General features: G+C 37.7%; 1 protein-coding gene across 3 annotated transcripts; it reads left to right on the forward strand.

Annotated features, from left to right (window-relative positions):
• Positions 1-4,212: 4,212 nt before the first annotated feature.
• Positions 4,213-27,826, forward strand: tapt1a (transmembrane anterior posterior transformation 1a). 3 transcript variants are annotated; one of them, XM_041047668.1, is made up of 15 exons: positions 4,213-4,412; positions 6,543-6,673; positions 8,871-8,989; positions 9,319-9,351; positions 12,497-12,659; positions 12,904-13,039; positions 13,658-13,755; positions 14,062-14,131; positions 15,579-15,659; positions 17,880-17,989; positions 18,142-18,201; positions 18,325-18,393; positions 18,603-18,679; positions 19,912-20,081; positions 24,800-27,826. In XM_041047668.1, exons 1-15 carry the CDS (start codon positions 4,223-4,225, stop codon positions 25,105-25,107), a joined length of 1,815 nt encoding a protein of 604 aa, XP_040903602.1. In that variant the 5' UTR covers positions 4,213-4,222; the 3' UTR covers positions 25,108-27,826. The 3 variants fall into 3 exon arrangements, with proteins under 3 accessions (XP_040903602.1, XP_040903603.1, XP_040903604.1); XM_041047669.1 differs by lacking the exon at positions 9,319-9,351; XM_041047670.1 differs by lacking the exons at positions 4,213-4,412; positions 6,543-6,673 and adding an exon at positions 7,349-7,470 and having other exon boundaries at positions 7,546-8,989.

Genomic DNA, 27,826 nt, shown 5'->3' on the forward strand with positions numbered 1-27,826 from the left:
GTTTTTTTCAGCCAAAAAAAGTCCAAAATTTTTTTGACCTCAAAATGTCATAAAAAAAGTCATAGTATAGTATGGCGTTTTTTTCAGCCAAAAAAAGTCAAAATTTTTTTTGAGCTCAAAATGTCATAAAAAACATCATAGTATAGTAAGGCGTCAAAATCGGACAAAAAAAGTCAAAAAATTTTTTGACCTCAAAATGTCATAAAAAACGTCATAGTATAGTAAGGCGTCAAAATCGGACAAAAAAAGTCAATATTTTTTTTGACCTCAAAATGTCATAAAAAACGTCATAGTATAGTATGGCGTTTTTTTCGGCCAAAAAAAGTCAAATTTTTTTTTGACCTCAAAATGTCATTAAAAACGTCATAGTATAGTATGGCGTTTTTTTCAGCCAAAGAAAGTCAAAAAATTTTTTGACCTCAAAATGTCATAAAAAACGTCATAGTATAGTATGGCGTTTTTTTCAGCCAAAAAAAGTCAAAATTTTTTTTCACCTCAAAATGTCATAAAAAACGTCATAGTATAGTATGGCGTTTTTTTCGGCCAAAAAAAGTCAAATTTTTTTTTGACCTCAAAATGTCATTAAAAACGTCATAGTATAGTATGGCGTTTTTTTCAGCCAAAGAAAGTCAAAAAATTTTTTGACCTCAAAATGTCATAAAAAACGTCATAGTATAGTATGGCGTTTTTTTCAGCCAAAAAAAGTCAACATTTTTTTTCACCTCAAAATGTCATAAAAAACGTCATAGTATAGTATGGCGTTTTTTTCGGCCAAAAAAAGTCAAAATTTTTTTTGACCTCAAAATGTCATAAAAAACGTCATAGTATAGTATGGCGTTTTTTTCAGCCAAAGAAAGTCAAAAAATTTTTTGACCTCAAAATGTCATAAAAAACGTCATAGTATAGTATGGCGTTTTTTTCAGCCAAAAAAAGTCAAAAATTTTTTTGACCTCAAAATGTCATAAAAAACGTCATAGTATAGTAAGGCGTCAAAATCGGCCAAAAAAAGTCAAAAATTTTTTTTGACCTCAAAATGTCATAAAAAACGTCATAGTATAGTATGGCGTTTTTTTCGGCCAAAAAAAGTCAAATTTTTTTTTTACCTCAAAATGTCATTAAAAACGTCATAGTATAGTATGGCGTTTTTTTCAGCCAAAAAAAGTCAAAAATTTTTTTGACCTCAAAATGTCATAAAAAACGTCATAGTATAGTATGGCGTTTTTTTCAGCCAAAGAAAGTCAAAAAATTTTTTGACCTCAAAATGTCATAAAAAACGTCATAGTATAGTATGGCGTTTTTTTCAGCCAAAAAAAGTCAAATTTTTTTTTGACCTCAAAATGTCATAAAAAACGTCATAGTATAGTATGGCGTTTTTTTCAGCCAAAAAAAGTCAAAAATTTTTTTGACCTCAAAATGTCATAAAAAACGTCATAGTATAGTAAGGCGTCAAAATCGGCCAAAAAAAGTCAAAAAATTTTTTTGACCTCAAAATGTCATAAAAAACGTCATAGTATAGTATGGCGTTTTTTTCGGCCAAAAAAAGTCAAAATTTTTTTTTTTACCTCAAAATGTCATTAAAAACGTCATAGTATAGTATGGCTTTTTTTTCAGCCAAAAAAAGTCAAAATTTTTTTGACCTCAAAATGTCACAAAAAACATCATAGTATAGTATGGCGTTTTTTTCATCCAAGAAAAGTCAAAAAAATTTTTGACCTCAAAATGTCATAAAAAACGTCATAGTATAGTAAGGCGTCAAAATCGGACCAAAAAAGTCAAAAAATTTTTTGACCTCAAAATGTCATAAAAAACGTCATAGTATAGTAAGGCGTCAAAATCGGACAAAAAAAGTCAATATTTTTTTTGACCTCAAAATGTCATAAAAAACGTCATAGTATAGTATGGCGTTTTTTTCGGCCAAAAAAAGTCAAATTTTTTTTTGACCTCAAAATGTTATTAAAAACGTCATAGTATAGTATGGCGTTTTTTTCAGCCAAAGAAAGTCAAAAAATTTTTTGACCTCAAAATGTCATAAAAAACGTCATAGTATAGTATGGCGTTTTTTTCAGCCAAAAAAAGTCAAAATTTTTTTTGACCTCAAAATGTCATAAAAAACGTCATAGTATAGTATGGCGTTTTTTTCGGCCAAAAAAAGTCAAATTTTTTTTTGACCTCAAAATGTCATTAAAAACGTCATAGTATAGTATGGCGTTTTTTTCGGCCAAAGAAAGTCAAAAAATTTTTTGACCTCAAAATGTCATAAAAAACGTCATAGTATAGTATGGCGTTTTTTTCAGCCAAAAAAAGTCAAAAATTTTTTTGACCTCAAAATGTCATAAAAAACGTCATAGTATAGTATGGCGTTTTTTTCAGCCAAAAAAAGTCAAAATTTTTTTTGACCTCAAAATGTCATAAAAAACGTCATAGTATAGTATGGCGTTTTTTTCAGCCAAAAAAAGTCAAAATTTTTTTTGACCTCAAAATGTCATAAAAAACGTCATAGTATAGTAAGGCGTCAAAATCAGGCAAAAAAAGCCAAAAATTTTTTTGACCTTAAAATGTCATAAAAAACGTCATAGTATAGTAAGGCGTCAAAATCGGCCAAAAAAAGTCAAAAATTTTTTTGACCTCAAAATGTCATAAAAAACGTCATAGTATAGTAAGGCGACAAAATCAGACAAAAAAAGTCAAAATTTTTTTTGACCTCAAAATGTCATAAAAAACGTCATAGTATAGTAAGGCGTCAAAATCGGGCAAAAAAAGTCATACTTTAGTATGACCTCAAAATGTCATAAAAAAGTTCATATTCTAGTATGGCATCCAAATCAGCCTAAAAAAGTCATACTTTAGTATGACTTCAAAATGTCATAAAAAACGTCATAGTATAGTAAGGCTTCAAAATCGGCCAAAAAAGTCATACCTCAAAATTACCACAAAATGTCATAAAAAACGTCATAGTTTAGTAAAGTTTTAAAATCGGCCAAAGAAAGTCTTGTTTCAAGTGTTTTAACCAGCAAGTTAGATGAATAATCAGTTAAACCTGGGACATGAACATGTGTATATCTTCCTCAGCAAAGTTCTTTAGATAAGTCATTAGAAATGGGCCTCAGTGTTGTTGTTGGGTAGACTTTAAATCAGGGACGATTTGATAGAACTTTGGCGTCACCAAGTGGACAAAGTTTTACCACAACAACATTCAATTGTTCCATGATTCTCTGTCTCTAGAACGTCATACTACAAAAAGCACACGTTTTAAAATCATTTTAAAGTTTCACAGCGATTTTCTTGAACTTTTCTTCATTTATCGTTATTATCTTCAATATAATCGGAATTAGTCCATTCTATCTCTATGCTGGTGAATTTTTTATCTTTCTATGCTGCCATTATTATTATCATTATTATACTATCATTATGTATTTCTAATATTTGAACTTACATAACAAGGTAATTGTCCACTGTATAGTTAGTAAAACTGTATTTTTTTCTCTTCATCTTTATTTAAATGAACAAATTAGTTAAAGATCATTGTACAATATATTATGCATAACAAGTGTAGATAAAATATACATTACAGGGTGTACAGAGTAAAAGTCCTGTTTTAGGCTTGGGTGGAATCACCTTTCATAAAAAATGTTAAAGAAATAAATTATCAACAATATATTTTGGTCTTTATAATGGGATTTATAGAGAAATCAGTCTAATGGATGAGGACTTTCTGATTGTTGATTACCAATTACCATTAAACTTTTTTTTTTTTTAACAAAATTTGGCTTTATGAACTTGAAAGTTTACCAAAAAAAGTACAATGTCTTCTATGATATCAAGTAGTGAATGATTTCAAAATAAGGAATATGACTTCTGATTAAAGCAAGGGGGAAAAAAGAAAAGAAAAATTAGTCATTTTCAAAATTTTTTAAATCATGACTAAATTTTCTTTATTTTTTCTTTTACTGAACTTTTATTTACCTTACTATTGTAAGCATTGTTTTTTGACTCTCTGAGTCTTTACTTGTTTGTTCATTTATTTTTAAATATATTTATTTAGAATAAAATTGTTGAATGTGTATTTATTTATTGTTTAAATAAACTGATGATTGTTTATTTATTTTTATAAATCATTGAATCTACCTGGTAACAGCGCTTTTCGTTATGACGTTGTTTATTTATTTATTTTTTTACCTACAATGCGATGACGTTGCACAGGGCGACGCGGCGGCCAAAAAAGATGGCGGAGTTGTCGGGGACCGAGCTGTCAGAAGAGAAAGAAGCAGAAATTGAGCTTAAGAAAAGACATAAACGACCGTGGGAGGATTTGCACAAGTCGGGCAAAATCGGTATAACTCCGGGACTGCCAGAAACGCTGGGAGTTTACGACATAGGCGCTGTCAGGAGGGAGCAACGGGAGCTCCCAGCAGGTAAACGTTGGGTCCCCTCCGCTACTACTGACGTTCCTGTCGTTACCGCTGATAAACGTTAGACGTCTTTAATGAGTTATTTTAGTTTTCTCGCCGCATACTCCAGCATTAATACTGCAGTGACTTCACAAACACCGTGTTTTAACGATAATAGCAATATTTAAAATAATTAAGTTAGAAAACATTCAGTTTACTGCAAAGAGTCGACAACTGTCAACGCTTGTTGTTTACAGTCGGTGCTAGCTTGATTAACCAACTAATAATGATCTGTCTGTGACACTAAAGGGTCATTCTTCAAAACTAGCTCTGGGTCTTCTCTCTCACTATCTAGCTACTGTAGTAACGTCTAAAGTTAGTTAGCATGGCTACTTAAAATTCAGTGAGTAGAAAACTCTGGACCAACGATATGGACTCTACGCTATGATAGCAGTATGAGAGCATAAAGAATAGAGCCTAAACAGTTTATTGTGGATATGAAGGCTTTCTTTCACATATATGATGGTAAATGTAACATCTTTGGGATTTAGACTGTTGGTTGGATGAAACATAACATTTAAATATGCCTCTCTGTGCTCTGAATTATTATTATGGGCATTTTTCACTGTTTTCTTGTGGACAAAATGATTAATTTAAAAAATAATCTGCAGATTTATCAGTAACAGTCGCAGCCTGTCGATATCTGGTCAACACATTCACCTTTTTTCATGCAGTTAATCCAGTGATACAACTCTGATTGGCCACAGATTACAGTACGCTAAAATCTCGGTTATCAAGATTTATGACCATGTCTGAAGACTATGGAGACACCATGTGAGGTAACAACTATCAAAATAAAGTATGTGATAAAGTATGATAACAAGGTTTACAGTAGAAATACAGCTGAAATTTATAACTGGGTCATCTTGGGTCATCTGACTCTGCACATTGTGAATTCATCTAATAAAAAAACAAGGAAAGGGTACATCTCATGTTAAACAAACACTTCTAGATAAATATTGGACAGTATAAAGTACAAACAGTAAAAACACTGTTGCGCTGATAAGATGCAGATTTGTACAAGAAGGAAAATGAACACTGGAGCTGAAAAGACTACATTAACCCACGTCTTATGTGACTGTTAAATGACAGTTTTGTACTCCAGACACGCTTGTGTGCGCTAAATTTACTTGAACCTGTGGGGTATTTTTTCCTTCGACCCCATTAAACCCTCAGGTGTTTCAGCTTTCTGTGTGACTTAGACTTTAACAGCAAAACTGTTGCAAGTTGAGCCAACATTGTGCTGTTAGGTCAAGGGATGTTTAAAGTACAGAGAGCTCACCTTTGTCCTCACTTTATGAAGCATGACATATTTGACAGGTTCTCACAGGTTGAAGTCAAGTGGAAAGAATTTAAAGACAGTATGGGGGCATTTAGGGTAAACTCAGTCATGTGTCCTTATATTTATTTGTTTAAGATGGGAAAAAATGATTACTGTATTTTCACTACACATTATTCACATTCTGCTAATTATTGTGTCAACTAATTAATATAAAATGTCCAAAAACAGAGCCCAAGCTGATGTCGTCAGATACCATATTTCGTCTGACCAACAGTTCAAAACCCAAATAGATTCAGTTTACTACAATCTACAATTAATTACCTACAGTTGTCTGTGAAAATATTTGTAGATTCATTTTCTGTCAGTTTATGTATTACATATTTAATGTGTAGTTCTGTTCTTATCCTCAGTAATTCAGTGCTTCCTTTGAATTGAATTTAAAGATACAGTGTGTACAGGAGTTAAATTTTGCTTACTCGTATCAACATAACAGAATTCAATATTTCTTTAAGTCCATGCCAAAGCTGAAAATGCTGTCTTTGTCACTTTGTCACAAAACCTACTGTGCTGAACAACGATCTTGATTTAGCATGGTTAGCTTTTACAAGATGTATTCATGTTGTAATGAATCAAACAGTGAACTTAAAAATACTGTTAAACCTCCAGTTTCTATCATTCAGAGAAGTTTCCTCCTCTTTCATTCTGCAGTGCGACTCTCCATAGGTTGTCGCTCTCATTGTGTTGATAGCGGTGGTTGTAATTGTTGCAGACAATGGCCTTGTGGTAACACTTTTGCTCTCATGTTGTTCCAGATCCATCGTTGACGCGTTTCATTTGCACGGAGCTCACCAGAGGATACTTCCTGGAACACAATGAGGCAAAGTACACCGAGCGCAGAGAGAGAGTTTACACATGCATGCGTATTCCCAAGGAACTGGAGAAGGTAGTGTATAATACAAGCCCTGACCTCAGCCGACCTCTTCTCTCTTCAGCTATCTCCATCTGTCTGCTGTCATTCTCAGCAGCACACAGAAGGCGTTTACAGACCACAAAAATCAGCACACAACTGTTTCAAACTGAGTCGGTTGAAAGCATCAGAGTCTCATTGCATGTTCTGCACCAGTGCTGAACTGATGACCTGATTAGTTAATTTAACAACTCTGTTTTTGTAATGAATTCATTCTTTGCCCTTTAACATGTAAAAATACCAAAGATTATGCAGGTTAAAGTTTTACAAGTAAAGAGCTGCTTGTTTTTTTTTCTCACTTATTATTGTTTATTTAATAGGAACCATACAGATGAACACTGTTAAGTGCAGAATAGCAATGCAACAGATGTCACATATACAGGGCATCTACAGTAGTACAGTTGTATCCAAGGTTTGCATTTTAAATGAAAACAGAATCAAGATTAAAAATAACAGGACAGATAAACTGACTCTGTACATGTGTATATGCACGAGTCTGTGTGTGCATGTATTGTGCATAACTGTGCAAACACTGACACAGGTGTGATAGTGTGTATATGACTTTAAGTATAAATATATATAGTATGTAGGGATGGGGCCGATCCGATCCACTATCGGGGTTCTAATGCCAACATATTTCACGGAATGGTTAATTTCCGATCCAACCTGCGGAGATTTCCGATCCATGGACCATGTTTGTGCTTTAATATTGTCTGCTGAAATGACTCCACAACTGATTCCCTGCCGGCTGCTCTGCTAACTGGCTGCAAAATGTGGAATGGATTTCCTGAACGGAGGTGTGTCTCATTACTCCGCGTCACATTGGGATGGAGTTTGCAGCCAGGTAGCAGGTGAGCATTGAGCAGCACCGTGGCTAACGAACTTTTCAGTTCAGTTTCACCAATATGTCCATCTATGTGGACATATATTTTGCACTAGAAACACCCAAAAGAAAGACAGCAACGTACAACGTTTGCAAAGTTGTTGTACCGAGGGGCGGAAGCTCCGTCGCGACCTACAGGTGGTAATAAGTAGCGATTAGCTCGATGCTGACATAATATTGAGAATCCCATTGACGGGCTAGCGCATTAGCATCGGTCGCGCTATTAACTTTCACTCTCAAATGATAAACCCAAGCGGGACACCATAACAGGTAAGTCATACAGGTAATTCACACACCAACAATATATTACTCACAGACTTATATTACTTCTAGGTACAGCTGGAAGAAAATGAACCGTGACTGAGCTTCCGCCCCTCGGGATATTTGAGATTTGAAAAACCTTCGTTTCTGCTAAAAGAGCCAGTATACTTAATTTGGTCTGATCAGATCAAGCAGCCCCTTTTATTTTAACTGACCTTATACTTGCCTCAAGTTGCCTTTTGGGACATACATGCATACATTCGTACATATCATACTTGCCTTGTCCTTAAAAAAGCAGATTTACATGTAACCAATTAGAAAGACGGACCCAAGTCCTTAAATTGCAATTATAAATTAAAACAAAACAGTGAGGCTATTCAGGCTATTGAGGTTATCCTCTGTGTTTGCATGTGGTGTAAAGGTCCTTATTCATTGTTTTCAGAGTTGACTGGACCCTCTCTCAAAAGAAATAAGTCTTAACAAGCAAGCCCATACCAACACAGCTCCCTCTGGTTTGGTTTTTCCTTGGGGGCAGGAGAGGAATGTGTGTAAACATAAAAGACCTCAGTGACTTTACTATGTTTAGCAGACTAACCAAATTCATGGGTACCTGACAAGGCCCCAAGGAAAGTCGCACAGAATCCACCAATGAAAGACAAACCCTCCCACCAGCTTCCACCAATACTCCACTCTGAGCCTTGATGTTTTTTTTTCCAGTTAGAACTTAGAGTAAGAAGACATCAGATGGCTGAAATATGTTCCTTTTAAAATATTTTCTTTGAAAATGACAAAGCAATGACTTTTCGTATATGGGAGACTGTGAAGGTATGTATGCTACGTAACTGAGTTTAGGTCTGGCCTTTTTTAGTGTCATGTTATGGTTCAGTTTTTCAGTCAGTTTTTCAGCTAGAAACTGTTTGGATTTGCATTTTGATGATCATTGTTTGACTTGGAGGTTTTGCTCACTGCGTATCGTTCACACTGACGTTCGTTGTTTGACTTGGAGGTGTTGCTGTGTGACTTTTCCAGCTGATGATCTTCGGCTTTTTTCTATGTGTGGACGCCTTCCTCTACGTCTTCACCCTGCTGCCCCTCAGGGTGCTCCTGGCCTTGCTCCGCCTCCTCACCCTGCCGTGCTGTGGCTTCAGGTCAGAGCTTAAACACACAGACACAAACACACACACTCTTATCCACACTCACATAAGAGAAGGCCATGAAATTATATGTGATCAGAAATCTGTCCACAGCTGTTGTTACAAACATAAATCTATCAATAGTTTATCATCTTTGATTGGAAACAAGACAAAACTTTTCATAAGTAAGAGTAAAAGTAAGGCTTTTGTACAGGACATCTTGAAAGCAAGAAAAAGAAAAATACTGGTTGTTATTCTTCTGATGGGCACTGCCTCTCTTCCTGCCCGCCTCACCCGCTCTGAATCTGTCTGATTCTCCCCTTGCCTTCCTCCCCCCCCTGCAGGGCACGCACATGCCCCTACTGCAGAAGAAGCAGGTACGCTCCCAGTAGCCTGCCAGGGCTTCATAAATGTTATCACTGTCCTGAACGGGCCACCACATTTATTAACCAGTCTCTCTTCATCTCCATTGTGTCTGTTAATGTACAGCTTGGCACTGCAAATCATGTCCCATTCTCCAAGGCAAAGCAGACATGTTGGTTCCTCATAAGTCCTGGTTTTGTTTTTTTGTTTTTTTTTTTTCAAACTCATCTGAGGAAGGTTTGCTGAGAGTGCATGCTCATTCTCATCACTGTGTTGCTTGTCAGTGATACAGCTGCACATGCTCAAACCGGAGGGCTGCCTACTAAATCAGATCTTCCCCTGCTGGTCACTGAGCAGCTGTTCTGGAGCAGTTTAGAACTCATTTGCCTTGTTTAGGAGCATCTCCCTGTGGTAATTTTTAAGGGAAGGGTGAAACTAAATCTCCATCTGCTCCACAGATTTTCTGCTCACCAATCAGCTTCTTTAACAAGGTTTTGTATCAGAAATGAAGCTTTCTCTTCTTTCTTTCGTTCTGGCCCTGAGTTTTAATCCTCTGTATCAGGCTAATACAATATGAAAGGCACACAGTGGTGGCTACTTGGAATGCATCACATAGCTGGCTGCACTCAGACATAATGTTCACGTGTGTTATGGAGATAACGCTTGTAGAATAGAGATAGTGAGGACCGCTTTGTGCAGGTTGCAGTATCAGCCAGTTGCAGCAGCTTTGCATCCAGAGAGCCATGTGCTCAGAATAAGATGCTGTGTGAGGAGGTTTCTCTCTTGTTAGCACCTTCACCACCCGAATACCAAAGCTACTATTTACCAACACGTTTTTAACAAGTGTAATACGGTTGATTAGAACTGAAACCATGAATCCATTAGTTAGTCCGTTAGTCGAGTCAGTTATCAAGACATTTAGCAGCCAAAAATGTCATATAAAAATTCAGTTCAAACTTCTCAAATTTGAAAACGTACCTTTGTTGTTTTATATCATTTTTTGTGTCTGATTAAGTTTTTTTTTAAGTAAATTTCCACCTTATCTCAGCAGCAGTCCCATTGATTTATAGTTTTTTTCTGCTGTCACACCCTCTCTTCCATTTCACTTCTTTATATTTTGTGACTTTATTTGACCTTAGCACAAATTTATTTTATTTATTGTTACTTTCTACTTGTACATTAGTGGAAAAACTAAATTTAGAAGTAGATTATGCATTTGTTGTTATTTTTTGACCAGCTTCTCTTTTACACGAGTGACTGCAGACCTGACCACTGGATGGAGCCATAACCTTAGGAAAACAAACCATGAGAAGTCTTAAATATCTTAGGAGCATCTTCCTCATAATGGATTGCAGCCTATTTTTTTCTGCATTTTATCTTCATCATTTCCTTTGTCCTAAGTACAGATACAAAAGAAAACAACAAGGGTTAAATGTTTTTGATCAAGGTTCATCTCACAAGCTTATTACGTGGATGAAGGTCCTTAATAAACTGTAGTGTACATTCAGCGTGTAACTCTGCATTCACAGTAACATTACTTTGGTTATGAAGGCAATCATTGTCTTTTATGCTTTGGACAAAAAGGCACAGATGTTCATCTCATCCCGTTCTTTTCACAGCTCTGTGCTTAGCTGCACACTGATTCAGGAGACAGTGGGACACTTGATTAAGCTAATTTACACATTTTCTAAACTCAGGCCCTTTCTCAGTTTGGAATCGTCTCCTAAAATAGCTCTGATATCTACACCTATAACACCCTCCACCCCGTCAATGTGAAACACGATTTCTTTACCTCTCTCGTGTCTTTAAAAGTGTAAAGGGTGAGGCGTAGCCCTGTTGTTGTGATGCAAGATTAATCACCAGCAGCTAACTGAAGGTAATGATGTTAGATTAGGTCATTATTGTCCTTCCATGTCTTGTGCACTAGTAAGTTGGTCAAGGACTAGTCTATGTGGTTTATGGTGATGTAGAGAAAAATGGCAGTACTAACTAAGCATCAGAAGGTAACATTCCTTATTATTAAAGTCATAATGTTAGTACTGATTTTGGTCAGCAACCAGCCCGTGTGCTTAGCAGATGAAATATATTTTTTACTGCTGTACTTTGGTCTGGCTGTTGACATGCAGACCAGTCACAGAGCTGACAAGGAAAATGTGCAGGATGTGGTGGAATTAAGCTCTCGCTGGCTCTTCCCAGTTATCCCTGTCCCTGGATTTGTCAGCCCTCCTTTTAACATGCTCCCAGGCTGCCACTGCCATTAATTATGAAAGCTGCACATGTTTGAAACATATTATTACACATTAAAAGACATGTTTTGCTGTTCCTGCAGTATGTGACAGCTTTAGTCTGTGTTTCCTTCCATTTCTTTGATCGTCCAACACAATTTGAAACATTTCTGTCCAAAATGCTGTACTCATTTTGTTTAAAAAAAAAACAACAAAAAACAAAACAAGATCTATTTTCATGAAACAGATATGAAGTTTTGTTATGTCTGTTTGGTAGGTAAGAACAACAAAGATTTAATCTTATAAGAGCAGAAGCGTTGATCAAAAGCAGAAACATATTAAAAGGAGATGACTTTTAGTATAAAGGATACTAGCTTTAATATTTCATATTGTATTTTTTGTGTTATCACTTTCCCTGCCTTTTCCTTTGTGCCAGTTATCTCATTTTGAACAGAAATGAATTATTTACCCCTCTATGTGTTGCCCTACTGTTTTCTCGCATGAGATGAATAGCAGAGATCATTCAAAGCCGTAATAATAAGCAGTAAACAGTGGTTCTGCTCTGGTATCAAATCAGGCGTCCGCTCCCTCTTCACTTGGCTTCTTTGGCCTCACTGTATACCAGAAAAGTTAAGTATTAATAATGCCAAGTCTGGGAAAATATGTGTGTGCGTCAATGTTGTAAATATATGTATGTGTTCATGCAGTCATGGTCACAATTTTGCTTGGTAAAAATGTTTGTCAGCATACATGTATATTTGTTATATCTAGGTGTAGACACTCCGTATAATGACAAGCCATTTTGTGTGCATGTGTCTGCCCGCATGCAGGTCTGCATTCAAATATGCAAAAATGTACCTTAAATGTCGACTTTCAGTGTAGTTACCTTCAAGTTGATGTTGTTGTTGATGTGATGTTGTGCGTGTGTTGTCAGCGGGTCGCGGCTACTGCAGCCAGCACAGGTGTGTGACATGCTGAAGGGCCTGATCCTGGTGCTGTGCTTCTCCATGATGCATTATGTCGATTACTCCATGATGTATCACCTGATCAGAGGACAGTCTGTCATCAAACTCTACATCATCTACAACATGTTGGAGGTACCTCACAATTTATACACTGATATCTGACATTTATACAGGATGGCTTCAGGCGTTTATTTAGTATAAAAAACATATATTCATGCATGTATCCAAATATAAGTATAATCATGCTTAATAGCTGTGTATAATAACACAGAAGCTGCCCTTGCACTGTGAGAGGACATTAAAACGCAGGCAGACCAAATTTACAGATTTACAGTAAACAGGATTTTGAGGATTTTATCTGTGATTTGTCTGTTAGGTGGCAGACCGCCTCTTCTCTTCCTTTGGTCAAGACATCCTGGATGCTCTCTACTGGACAGCCACAGAACCGAAAGAACGGAAAAGAGACAGTATAGGGGTCATCCCTCACTTCTTCATGGCTGTCTTCTATGTCTGTATCCTTCTGGTTCAAATTGACAGCAACATATTAGGGAGTGTTTAGCCTTAAATGGAAAGAAGGTTTTTAGTGTAGGAGGTTCATCTCCTTCTGTTTCTAACTCATGTTTAACAGATGACATACAGCTACAGCATCATATAATGCTCATATTTAACTATTTCTTTGTGAGCTTCGTGAGCTCTTTATGACCACTGAAGAAAATAAATGAAGCCTTTTAAGTGCAGCATAACTTGGCTGACAGACATCAGAATGGCTTTATTTTGTTTTTCTTCTGTCCAGACAGAAACACTGGGACTAAAAGGCAAAAATTGATTAATTGATTTTTCTCAGGTCTTGAGAAAAGGATGATGAATTACAGGTGTAAACAGAGCCAAGTCAGGTTCACTGCTCTGTAACTTATATTTATCTATTTTTTACTTGTCTCTCATTTTCTTTAGTTAATACATTATTGAGATTTTTGTATTATTAGGTTTACATTGCTACACTATACCTTTGTAAGGATTTAGTTGAGTGAGCTTCAGTGAATGACTGAGTTGCATTGCTTGGAATAGGTTTTATTAGAGTGGTATTCTGTGTTAAATTAAATTAGCTGCTTTCCTGAGTGGCTGTCTCTCAGTCCTCCATGCCATCCTCATCATGGTCCAAGCCTCTACCCTCAATGTTGCCTTCAACTCCCACAACAAGTCCCTGCTCACCATCATGATGTCCAACAACGTCAGTACACGTACACAAATATGCACAAATACATTGTACATGCAGATATGCAACCCAAGATATTATGTTACAGAACAGGCTGGTTGATGTGGTACTTTAAGCAGCTTCAAAATATATGCACACGTGTATACAAGCTAAATTTATTAATTTAAAATAGTTATTTGTATGCAGATGTGGCCCAGAAAGGTTAAATTTGCTGTGTTGGTGATGAAATTCAGCTGCAACATTATAGTTTGTATTTTCTGTATCATAAATCCCTCTAACTGCATTTCTCTCTTTGTGTTTTCTGTCCTCTCTCAAACACAGTTTGTGGAGATCAAAGGAAGTGTGTTCAAGAAATTTGAAAAGAACAACTTATTCCAAATGTCCAACAGTGGTAAGATACTCATATTTTTATAGTTTAATTAAAACATATTTTACTGTTTTTTTACTTGTGTGATGTTCTCTGTCTGCATAGAGTTTACACTCACAAAAAAAATGCATGTAAAAATATTGTCTCACTGTCTACAGGACACAGAAGGGAACAGTTCATTTAAAGAACATGTTCCACAAACAGTTGTACAGTACATTCTGATCCCCCTCTTCTTCTGATCTGTCAGTAGCTGTAGGGACAAAAATGCACCTTTGCAACCTCTTTCCAGAATGTCAGCATTTCTGATACGCTACCAATTAGATTTACGTTTTCTTCCCAAAAAAAGCTCATCATACAGACAAACAAACCCTAAGCTCCTTTTGTCAGTTTCTGTTGGATATGTGACTGACAGCCCTTGAAAATACTTGAAAATATTTTGCACCAAACTATAATCGTAAACCCCCATTAGACTGAGCTATTCAACTTTTAATTCCTCATCCTTACACAGGAACCTCTTATAAATCTGTCCATTTTGCTTTGAAAGAACAGTGCAGATGTTGCTATAGGATTAAATATATTGTGTTTCCTCTTATATCCCCAGAGGCAACATGTTTTTATCTCAGTCGCGCTAATTGTTTTCTAATGACAGCATAAGACAATAAGCCTTAATCAGCTGCCACTTCCCTCTCATCGCTCACTCACATCTTGGATCATTTCCTGTTTGTGGAGCTGAGTTTAGTCATAACTAGCAAAGTATTACCAGTGCAGATAATGGCATGCTAAACATTTACAGCTGTGTCTTTATTTTACATTACACTAGATGGATGTTTATAATCTGCAATACTGACTGAGGTTAAAATGACTGTACCTTTTCAGCTATTTCATTGCATGGTACTTTTTAGTAAAGTGTTATAGAATAAAACTGATGGTATATACAGCATTAGCAAGGCAGGTTTTAAATTTACTTTATAGTCTTAAAGTCTTAAATAATTTCTCTTGCTAGGAGATTTTAGCAAAATACTGAATGAGCTTAAATCAACATATACAGTTGATTAATCTGCAGATTAATTTTTGTGCCACTTATTTGTATCCAGGTCGCATTCATTTAATTAATTATATCACTGGGGATTATCGTTAAATAGTGCTGGAAACTACTGAAAAAACATTATATAATGATTAATAATTCTAAGCCATATTGTCCCTGCTGGTTTCCCATCATACTGTCATGCTTTGGCCAGTCTGACTGTAAAACAGGTAATATGCAGTCTCTGCAGCATTAAAAAGGTCTTTAAAATTCTTAAAGTAGGCGAACCTGCAGAAACCCTGATTAGTATAGGAAGTGTGGGTAAACGCAGTTCTAATGCAGCTGTGTCCTGAATGAAGATGTAGTCTTTACTAATCACATTTTCTTAGCCAGGCTGTTCCAGAGTTGAGAGACTGTAATTTCTAATTTGATTATTTTATCCTGCAGATATCAAAGAGCGGTTCACCAGCTACGTTCTCCTGCTCATCGTCTGTCTCAGGAACATGGAGCAGTTCTCATGGAACCCAGGTAATTATCTGTTTATACAGGCTACCCCAAGTGTGTTCACCATTTTTACATCCTAACACAAGGGTCAGAGCTTGTCATGGGTAAAAACCATAGACTGTATAAAACATGGACGTAGCACCCGTGACGTCACCCATTGGTTTCGGGGAGTCGGTTTTGTGACCAAACCATGGGCATTTGAGCTGCGCCATCTTGGATTTTAGTGGGAGTGTACTTTCCATATTTTGCGGAGAGGCGGTCACTCTACGGGTCAGCCGGCCGAGAACCCATCCACTTAGCTCGGAGCAACCGAGGTAGCCTAAGGCTAATCAGCTAGGCTAACAAGCTAAGCGGCAGCTACACGCAGCTACATCCACCACACGACAGTCCCGAGTCCAACCCGACTAGCTCGACCCCGTTCGACCGCTTGTACCTGAAGGGAAGTTCCTTACAAACTACACCGCCACAGCACTTGAAATAATAACTGATCTTTTATTAAGGTCATACTACATAAGACATAAAGCTAAAAAAATCCGCCAAAACTCATCTTAAAAGTTTACGTCAACGTTACAACTCTTCTATGATAACAATAAAAAACAATGATAATAATATTAAAATGTTTAATATTTAATATTTACCGGCTTTCACCACTGCCTCCATCCACTATCCACTTACAGTTACAGCAGCACACAAACAACGGCAGCCGCTTACTGATGGAGCTGCTCTGTCCATGCAATGTCGGACTATTAAACAAATGAGACCAAATAAAATTGTAGCCTAGTATTCCCGCAATAAACGGACTCTGAGAACACGGAGCACACCGCAACAGCGTTCCTAACATTATCCGTTCCGGTCCTCTATCTGTATCAGCAGCGACCATAAATCAGCAATTAAGTCATAAGCCAGCAGCAAAATATGCTAATACATGCTAATTAGTGCAAACATCCAGGTAGAATAGTGAGAAATTTACTTACCGAAAAAACTGCAACACAGACTCATTCGACGGTCGGTTAGTACAGTCTACACTACAACAAGCCATATTGTCAATGAAACCTATCGGAACATTGGAAAACAAACACGGACACTGCAGCCCCTGTCAACCGCTGGAGGTAGCCGGAGGCCTCTGCATGTAGCCGCTTAGCCCAGCAGATGCTTTAACAAAGAGCTAACTGCCAGTTCCTGTCTATGGAGCTGTCACTCAACGTAACCACGCCCTAATTTATGTAAGAATTTTAAGCCTAAATAACACTAAAACGGTTGTGGTACCAAAAAACTGAGACAAGTACGTTGAGCAGCTCCTTTCCTGCTGACCCACTGCAACGCCTTAGGGAGTTTTACCTTCTAGAAACCTCAGTGAATGAGACAGCACAGTAAAGGACAAGAGCTGGGTGTTTCTGTGTGACAGCTCTCTGAAAACAGCTCCTCCTGACAGTCTCAAAGCCAGAAACACAGTATATGAAAGGTGTCGTCTGTCAACTGAAATCATAATTCTGATGTACTAATGCTAGCAGAGTTACAGCCATCTGTTGCTAAAGAGGTATACAAATCACTAGTCCCCAGTAATTTCCTTATCTTCCATGCTGCATTCATGGTGCCTGCACTTCTTAGTTTACATTATACAGCAGTAACAAAGCGCCTGCTCTCAACTAATTACCTACTAAACACTTATTGATAGAACGGATGAAATGAGAGCCAAAGCTGTTTTGCTCATTAAGTATTTAAGAAATTTATACAGGTATGGTAAGCTGCAGTAAAATATTAGTTATGCTGTGGTGATACTTAGAAACATACAGTGGCTTCAGAAAATCTTCAAATGCCCTTCACTTTTTGCACATGAAAACATTTGCTTATTTACACGTTCAGCAGTTACGGAGCAGCATTGTCATTCATATGGAGTTGTATCTCTGGCCACTCGGCAAATGTAAATCTGATATTCACACTCCTTTTCTATTGATATAATCTAAACTCCTGTTTTAGTCTGATGTCTGACCAGATTGAATACTGTCTCAGAAAATCTCAGCATGCATCAGTGAACCTAATAACTACAACTGAGGTTCTAAGATAGTGCCAAACAGTTGCCAACAGAACAGTTTCTATCTAGAACCTTGGATGTGGGCAGAATGTAGACAGAATCAAAGATTGGATTCGTCAGTGGTTGGATTGGATTCGACTTTGTCGACTTTAGGTACAGTTAAAAATTATTTTCATATGATATAAAGTTTCTTGTGCACTCTCTTTGTTCAGACCACCTGTGGGTGCTGTTCCCTGACGTCTTCATGGTCGTCACCTCTGAAATTGCCGTTGACATTATTAAACACGCCTTCATCACAAAGTTCAACGACATCACTGCAGATGTAAGGACCCAAACTGATGTTCATTATTTCTAAAATAGACTCATCCATTAACAACTTGTCACACATAGTACATCTGTAATACTGTGTGGTCCGTTGCTTCTTTTCTTCTCCCGTGCTCTCATGCATATTTTTTTTTTTTGCCTCTCCTCCAGGTGTACAGTGAATACAGAGCCAGTTTGGCCTTCGATCTCGTCAGCAGTCGACAGAAAAATGTAAGCAATTGTCTCTTTTTCATATCACAGTCATTATACTTGCATAAACAGCACTGAGCCTACGCAGCTAATCAATGCAGTTTTGTTGAGTGCTGTAATCTGTGCTCATCTGTCACTGTGTAGGCTTGTACTGACTACAGTGACTCAGTGGCCCGGAGGATGGGTTTCATCCCTCTGCCTTTGGCTGTTCTGGTAAGAGAGGCTGCAGTCTGCTGCTATTCAGGAACTAAATGCCAGGGGACTTAGTCATTGGCGCATAAACATTAGCCAGAACTTCCTACAAACTTTAATGCCACGATCTGAAAATAACTGTTTGTTCTCACTATATTTCAGATTAGAGTTTTTCATCATATTTTCAAAGTCGGAATTTCAGATTATTCTGCTTTTTAATGTTTTAACAGCTTATCCGAGTGGTGATGAGTTCGGTGAAGGTGCAAGGGGCACTGTCATACACTTGTGTATTCCTCTTTTATCTCGGGTAAGTTTTTTGCCACAGCTGGACTTTATTGTGGATTGCCCTGCCCAGCATCCAGCACTGAAGGAACTTTTACATTTTCATTTTATGTATGCTGCATATATTTTAATCAGACTGTAAAAAGCTCAAGAGGAGATTTAAAGACTTAAACTAATTTTGGTTGTCTGAGTTGCACGTTAATATGTTGATGAGATATGCGATTATTCATTCACTTTCCTTATTGAACTACAGACTTAAACCATTGCAATGCTTGTCAAAGTCTATATTTATATTTCTGAATATTAGTATTGTATTCATTGAGTCACAGATGAGTGAATATTTACATTTTTTGTTTGATTACAGTGTGTCAAATATGCACAAACGCAGACGCTCATATTCACTATACAGACGTGCTTGCAGAGTCTCTTGAGTGCACACTAACACATGCAGGCGCTGTCATAAACACACATTCAGAATCAGAGACATACACAGTTACATAAGCATTAACACTGTGGCCTCACATTCTCCCTGTGCTGAGCTGCTGATAGCCTCGCTCATTCTCATTTGCCGGATCCCATCGGGCCCGTACCATTGAAGAGTTTCCCTCAGGGTGAAGAATACAATGTTGTCATCTCTAGTGCCATCTCTGGCCTTCCCCACCCCCTGATTTAAAAATAGCTCTGGCTTGACCAGAACGCCGTGCGTTGGCAAAGATTCAGCCGCGCTGACACGCTCTTAGTCCAAAACACCCTGTCACAGCAAGCAGTGGTCCACAGACCCAAATGTGTCTGTCTCCCTCTCATCACAGTGTCAGAGTCTGAGCCTTATAGCGAAGCCCAGAAACACAGAAGGATGGTGCACATCAACATCCTGGTGTCAGTGGTTGGATGTGAACAGTGGCGACTGAAACCAGATGGTAGAGGAGATTCATTATAGCTGTGGCCCAGCTCGAGACAGCACTGTGATAACTCTGCTACGTCTCAGCTCTGAATAACAGCTCTTCAGTTATGACCGAATGATAATCTTGATCCAAATTTACCAAACTGCTTCGCTTGGTGCTGAATCCATCAACCAAATTCAGGATATATTCCATATCACGACTAACAAAACACGACTATAAATGAAATTGATTAATTCTGTTATTATATTTAGTCACAGCATGTTATCAGAACATCGTCAGTTTCCAAGTGCTCTCACGTTTTTGATTCTTCCGGTGAGACATGCAACCCTCTAACTGCAGCCTTCTCCCTCTGTAGACTGGTTACACTGAAAGTGTTGAACAGTATTGTGCTCCTGGGGAAGTCTTGTGTTTACGTAAAGAGGGCCAACATGGAGGACAAACTGTTCGAGAGGCCCCCCACCACTCCATCCTCCACTGCAAAGAGCCCCAGCAAAGCTGACCAGGCTAGATGTCCCACACCTACAGGTAAACCTCAGACACCTTTAGTATCAGTTTTTTGTGCAGTGCCTCATCTGGCTTGATGGAGGAAAGAGGAGAACAGACGTTGGCCCAACTATAGAAGTGAGTGTTCACAATCACTTCACATAATTATTCAAAGATCTCCGCTTGATATCACTCTGTCACTAATTACACAGTGTGGAGCTATGAGGGTTCCTACAGTCAAGGAAAGCCAGACTAAGTTAACATTTCAGGCCTTTATATAAACATATTTGGATTTGTCATGGGAGTCTGTTAATACTTTCCCCTTTGTTCTAGTCAGTAGTCTAATGATAAGCATGGCTTTTTGTGTCTAGTTACTTGAGATATCTTGCTACATCTAGATCTGTTCAGACAGGAATTTTGAATAAATATAATTTTTAACCTCCAACACATCCAACAATAAGTGAAGAGAATTTTTATTGTTAATTTCTGTCCTCATCATGGAAACTTCAGGGGCTTGTAGGAATCCTCATACAGTGTGAACACAACAGTTTAATTATGGATTTAAATACATAAAATTCTCCAGCTTTTGTGCAACCAGTGACAGAGAAAATACTGTAACTGTATTTGTTTTGAATTGGACAAGCTTTTAATCACAAAACATTGGATATGAATATGAGTAACATTTGAATTATATCTTATTTTGGAGATATGAAAAATGTTCTAGACCTAAAAGAGCCTCCTTCTGCTTCTCAGGAATAGATATTGAGTAAATGAGATGTCCTGGGATTTAGTCTTGCTCATAAATAATGTTGCATGTTGCTCTCTGCCTCCTACTCACTCATTGATTTCTCTTGTCTCTCTGCGCTTTGACATACTGTATTTAATAAAACAGTATTGTCTTACTATGATCATCAAAAACAAATGCACAAAGGAAACAAAGCACTGTTGTTTGTATCTAACAATAGGGTTGATAGTAATAATTTACATACTTTTTATTTGCTGCTTTCCAAAGTATTTGTCCATTGCAGGCACTGTAGTTTGTAACACAACGCTAGGCTCGCCAACCCGCCTCGCCTAAGAGAAGAACTGTGTTTACATTAACATCTTTAGGCATTTGGCTGACTTTTTAATTTACATTTTAGGCATTTAGCTGACACTATCCAGACAGATTTGTCAGCAGGTAGAAGCTCAGTGTCCAGCTTCAGGCAGCTGATGGAAACATCCTGTGCCTGGTGGAGCAGAAATCCAACCTGTGACCTTTTGGCTGTAGAGAAGTCTCAGTAAATATCAGATTAAATCTTGTCAGATGTTGAGTTTGATTCAACAAAACAAACAACTACAGGTGAAAACAAATCTGTATTCCCAAAATCATTTTGTTGGACACTGTCTTACGCACTAAGTCATCAAAGCTAAAGCATCTATAAAACTTTTAACCTAACGCTCATTCTTTGCATATTGAAACACAGGATGTATTTCTTTAGTCTTGTGGGGTAGAACTGCAACTAATGATTATTTTCATTATCAGTAATTGATAATCTGCCAAACATTTTCCCAATTAATCATTCTATAGTTGTCATAGTTGGCAATTAATTATCTGTCATGTGACTAATGGATTAATACGCTAATCATTTTTGCTTTACTTGAATGCATTTGATCAGTAATGTGACATTAAATTATGGCGACTTTAGCAGAAACAGCATTTGACATTTTGAAGTTTTGACCTTTGTAGCACTTCCATCAGGCCAATGAGTTTAATTTGTCTAGACTCTATAATGCAGTTTCAACATTTATCATCCCTCCAAAATTGTACCAGCAGAACTTGATTGTTATTCTAATAAAATTTAACGTCAGTCAAAAGATCAGTTACACTTTTGTAAGGACGAGTGAACCTTTCATTGACAGAAATGGAATCTATAAGGTTGTGGTGCTCTAGGTGTGTTTTGTAGACATTAAAATGATTAACTGATCAATCAATTAATTCCTGGACAGAAAATTACTTGGAACCAATTTTGATAAGAAATTAAAACTGCAGTTAGAGGGTAGTGATTGTTCAAGCAGAAATGCAAGAAATGGGACCTGAGGATAAGCTGTCTTTTCTTTTTCATTTATGAACGACACAATTAATAAATTAATCAACGAATGAGTCTTGAAAAAGATCAGCAAATTAATTGATAATGAAAATATTGTTGGTTGCAGCCACATGCTTAATATTGCAGAAGTTTGAGCCTTTCAGTGATAGAAAAAAAACACCACCTCCTTCCTACATTCAAATATTTACATATGAATTTCCTCATTAATATTCATGTTAATATCTAGGTAAACTGTTAAATAGGACTTGTACCTAAAGTCACACACACACACACCCAATCAGACACACAGATTTAGAGGTGGCAGTATCTCCCTGTCATCCACAGCCAAATCCCTGCAGATCTTTTTCTCCCGTGTGTGCCACAGACCCGCCTGCTGCACTGAGCCAGGAGCTTTAATATGACAAAGATCCTGATGGTGCATCATGTCATATCAAACATTAAAGCTCCTGTCACTGCCTGTGTTTCAGATGAATCTGGTTTCTCAGAAAGCTTAAGGCGGCACGCTCCAACATATAGAGTATAATAATAACTACTTTGAGGTGGAGGAAAATTAATGTGACTCTCTTCTTCTGCCTCCCACACACTTAGCTGCTGGGTTGTGAACCAGTGGCTTCAGATACTATGCTTACTTTTCTAACATTAAATAACTCTGGTCTGTGCCTCGAGCTTCACCTGCTGCTCCAGTGGATTCACTGCACAATTATGTTCATCTGCATGTCTTTGTCTTTACAATGATCTGGACTCACACAAAACTAAGATATGCCATCTGTCTATACTGCAAGTTTTTGTCTTGAGGGCAGGAATGGGTGAGCGGTTTCAGCCATTTCAAGCCATATGGTGGTTAACTTTTATTAAAGCTCACATATCTTTCAGAGAAGAAGTCTTAAACCGTTTGCAATGTAAACACTTGAGGACTCTATAGTGCAATTTAATTACACATGTAAACGGTAAAACCCAGACAGGAAAGGGGAACTATAAAATGAGAAATAACAGACTAGACTAAAAACATATTTAATAAAAATCACAACTTCAAAATAAAAAAAGAACTTCTGATGATGAATGCATTGATATATATAAAGAGGACTGGCATATTATAAAATTGTTGCAGTGAACATTGCCTACTGGAGAAACTTTAGAATTTATTCTGAGTTTAACATTTACTGTCCCTATAGCTCTGCTTTAGTCTCCTCCTGAGAAAAAATATCTGTGTTTAGATGCTCCAGCAAGTCAAAGTCTAACTTTCTGTCTGCTGGACAGTTCGCACGGAGTCAGCAATCACAGCTTTAACTGGAAAGGAGCTTTACAACAGCATACAACCAAAACAATTAGCTGAGAGATGATATAACGTTATGTAAAAGCACAACACCAAAGCATCAAACACACACATATATACACATACTCTATATGCTCAATGTGTTGCAGTAGTTCTGTAGTATAAGGTGTCGGTTCATCTCTGTCTCTACAATAAGAACTAGAAGTTTGTTGTTGCCAGATAGCCCCGGGCTGGGCAGTTGTCTCTGTGGACAGGCTGGTTAATATCCAATGCTGCTTCGCTCAGTTCTCTCTGATATGATGAATTATTCTGTTTGGTTGATTTTCTTAATGTAACACACTCTGTGTGCTCAAAGTTAAAAGGCTTCGCAGCGTTTTCTCTTAACATAATGCAGTGGATTGTGATAGAAACCAGCTGTGCTGCTGTATGTTCAGTGTCAGCTTCCTTTTCTGGCTACATCTCATTGTTTTCCCTCTGTGCTGCTTTGAAGGTGAGCAGTCAGGTGGGTGTAGGTTGACCCTGCAGTTTGAATCACTCCCTGTCTCTCAGCCCAGAACGACTGGTTCTTCTGTTACAGTGTGAAATTGCTGCTCAAAGACACACATCACCCTCTTCTATGCTCTGTCTTCTTTCTCTTCTTGCTCTGAATTATCTAAAAGAAAACTCTGTCACGCACTCTGATTTCTCCTTTTGTTTTCCTAACACTTCTATATGTTAGATCATAGTTCAGGAGTCACCATCAGTTTGTGGTCCTCTAAGTACAGATCTGCGACAAGCAGTGAAGGAACACATATTTATTTTATACTTTTAAAACTGATTATGTGTCCCTGCTTCTCGTTGGTCTGGAGAGGAGAAAAATGATTTAACAACAAACTTTTATAACATTTGCTGCTTCCTGGTTTTCTATCACTGTAAGTTGAACGAGAGCAGGACTTTGGACTTTTGTTTGAACAAAACAAGCTCTGAGCTAAGTCTCTGTTGTTGTAGCTGTTTGTTAGACTAAGTCATTTGGATAGACTAAGTAATTAATCCAAAGACTAATAGCAAATTAATCAGCATGACAGAAAATGAAAATTATTATTGGTTAACGCCCTAATCAAATTTAATACTGGACCTCTATAGTTTCATGTATTATAAACTGGATTTAAACAGAGCATCAGTTACATGCGTAACAACAACAGTTTGACATTTTGTAATGAACTTATCTAACTTGTCTTGCCCAAGATTGATACAACTCATGGAAAAGCCAGACAACAGTAACGACTCACGGTTTACTGGAAGTGTATTTATACGCTTGAAGTCTTTTTTCTACAGTTTTATGCATGTTCACAGGTACATCACAGGTGCCTGTGCAGATTGCATACAGTAATTTAATTTTTGCCCACCATTCTTTACAGGTGAAACAAACATGGAGCAGATCTCTGCCACACCCTGCAGGTCACCACCATCCTCCTCCTACTCCTCCTCTGTCACCACCCAACCAACTCCAAGGACTGACTTGTTTCCTCCACCATTCACTGATGTCTCCCCTGCTGCACCAGCAAACCGTCCTCCAACTCCACCACCTGAACCTGAACAACCTGCAGCCTCAGTCTCCAAAGACGAGGAGGAGGCACAGGCAGCCTCTGAACTGAAGCACAGGACTCCCAAAAAAGACCTGCTGGAGATCGACCGTTTCACAATCTGTGGTAACCGCATCGACTGACCTGCAGCAGCCGCTGATGTAGCGATTAACCACTCAGGAACGACGGAGAGCAAAGGTCTCTGAGCCTGGCTCTCCTGGCCAACAGCAGCAGAAAGCTGTGTATTTATTAAAGTCAGTGGCAAAACAGTAAGTTATTGTGAACATGGACACGGTGTGAGACGGTCCTGCTATTGTCGAAGCCTAAAGTTGACAAGTTTGACAAAAGAAAACTTCAGCAGGCGTTTACAGCAGAAGAGAGAGACAGTGTGAGTGTGGCAGCCTGTTTGTCAGGATGAACTGATGTGTGTTAGTGTGTGTGTGGAGGTGTTTGTGGAGGTGTTAGGATGGTTCAGTATTTAGAGTGAAAATGTGTGATACAGTGTATGTGTGAGCACGTAAGCACTTCCTGCATGAGCAGCACTGGGACCATAGATGTTTCGCAGTTCGCTCAGCAGCCAGAAAACAGACAAACTTCCAAACTCGTACATAAAAGGTGACACCTGAGTCGTTTTAAGTTGCATCGCGTGTTTCCTTTTTCCTCTTAAGAACTCGATAAAACAAGTGTTAGAGTTCTTTATTTTAAATATTGGTTGTTCATCTAACATCAGCGCAATTTACAAGCACTGTTCTAATCAGACAATTCAGCCAATTAATTTAGATCTGGAAGTAATTAAAAAGTGGAACAGCTTCTAAGAGTTTCCTTCAATAAGGGACTTTAAGCCAGTGGCTCCCAGGGTCAGATTGGAAAAGGAAAATAAACAAAATGAATTTTCAGGCTGAATTGGCCTCAAATGGTAAACACACACAGCTGGTGATGAGGGGCTTCAAACAGACATTGGTTTGTTTCACGAGCCAAAAACGTTGGGAAACACTGCAGTCACACACTGTCAATATTAGAGTCTATGCATTGCTGCTTGTTCCATTAACCGCTCAGTTCGAATGAAGATTAAAGTTTATACCTCAGTGGGCCTAGTTTGCTTTGTAAAATGAAGCATCTTTTCAGTTTCCGTCATCATCTGACTAAGAACAGTGGCTTTTAAAGTACAGCTTTAAGCGCAGCTTTTCGTTTACACAGCCAGCAGATAAAAGTCATTTGCAGCCCACGCGGCGCCTTCAGCGACTAAGGGACCTTTCATTAAAGGACCAGTCGGCGTACGACATTAACAGAAGCTGCCGGTCAAATGTTGGTAAATTCTTACTGCTGACACTAAATCTGCTGCTTCTACCAGCTGCTCGCAGACAGATTTAAGAAAAAAGAAAATTTGCATTTAGCTCATGAAGTACTGGAAAACAATGATAGAGGCTGACGATAATCTCCTTCTTGCTTAGGGTACAGTTTTCAAATCACTTTTTATATATGTATTTGGTGACAAACCATTAACTGAAATTCATCATTTAATAGCTCTACAAGGCAGATAATTGTAAGATAAAGGTCATCACCTTACATTACTCATCCTTTAAGATATAACGAGTGTGATTTTGTTTGAGAAATTGTATTTAATTTTCCATTACTTTTGGTCTGGAGAATGTTTGCACTGATGGACCGTGATGTCTTAAATGTGACAGGTCACGTTTCTCATTCGACTCTCAAGTAACGTTATAATGTTTACATCTTAGAAAAATAGAAGCAATATTTCCACAACAAAATGCCTTTTTTTGCATGTGTCTTTTACATTTTGTCGACTGACCGTGTGAAGTTATTTTTCTATGGTTTGAACTTTTCTTTTAAAGCAATGAAAAATCTATAAAGACAGTATATGACAAGCCAGTTATATATCATCAAGCTTTCACTTGTCACCCATGTTTGTAACTGAGTGTAAACAAAATATATTATTCTTGACAGTATATATCAGAGTTCTGAAATAAAAGTCAGGCCATAAAGTTCCTGCAGCCATGCCAAATATTTCAGCTGTGTCTAAAAATCAGTTCATGATGGTATGTTATGTAGCACCTTATGGCTCCTGCCTCTGTACAGGATTATACTTTGCTTTTTTTACAGAATTAAACAGACAAGTACATTTGACTGATAGAAGATTACAGTTGAAAATTATTGCAGCTGTTTAAAACTAAACACCTAACGTTAATTTTAAAACTACTTAGAAATCAATTCTCTTTGAGTTCTCTTCTGTCTTTCTGGTGCACTATTACTCTCAGTTTATTTGGGAATTTAAAAGGTACATTTCTGCCCTGTTAATAAGTCAAACATAGGACAATAATATATTTAAAGTTGTCAAAATGTAAAGTTGAGCCTCATATTTTTACTTTAAGCAGAAGGAAGATGCATATAATGTTTACACATATCAGCATTGATTTAATTCTGTTTAGGAGAAAAAAAGCTCTTTATAATGTTCATTACCATTGTAATAAGGAAGATAGTTCTATTTTTGGAGCTGCCAGTTGTGATATGATAATTTATTTTGCGCATGAAATCTGACTGTCCTCAGTCCTTCATGTGGTCTTGTCTCCACTGGCCTGAGCTCAGCCTCGTTGTGGTCGCTCAGGTTCAAAGTCTCCACTGTGAGCTGGTTCAGCCTTACTGGTCCCAGTCTGTACCTGACTGAACCACAACTGGACCCCAGCTGAGCTCAACGGAGCCAGTGGAGATGAGGCAAAAGTGTTCTTATGCAAGCTGCGAAGGTCCAGTACACTGCCTGCTTTGTTTCATCAGTTTGATTCCTTATTTAATTCCTACCTTGATAATGTATGAAAATTCCCTCTTTTTGATTAATAAAAACTTGGT

The sequence above is a fragment of the Toxotes jaculatrix genome, chromosome 10 (genome assembly GCF_017976425.1).
Source record: "Toxotes jaculatrix isolate fToxJac2 chromosome 10, fToxJac2.pri, whole genome shotgun sequence".
Taxonomy (NCBI): domain Eukaryota; kingdom Metazoa; phylum Chordata; class Actinopteri; family Toxotidae; genus Toxotes; species Toxotes jaculatrix.

Excerpts from the sequence above, each read along its gene's own strand:
- tapt1a (XM_041047668.1), top strand. The coding sequence starts at position 4,223 with ATGGCGGAGTTGTCGGGGACCGAGCTGTCAGAAGAGAAAGAAGCAGAA. Across the intron at positions 6,674-8,870 it reads TTCCCAAGGAACTGGAGAAG|CTGATGATCTTCGGCTTTTT; the intron begins GTAGTGTATAAT and ends TGACTTTTCCAG. Across the intron at positions 18,680-19,911 it reads GTATTCCTCTTTTATCTCGG|ACTGGTTACACTGAAAGTGT; the intron begins GTAAGTTTTTTG and ends CTCCCTCTGTAG.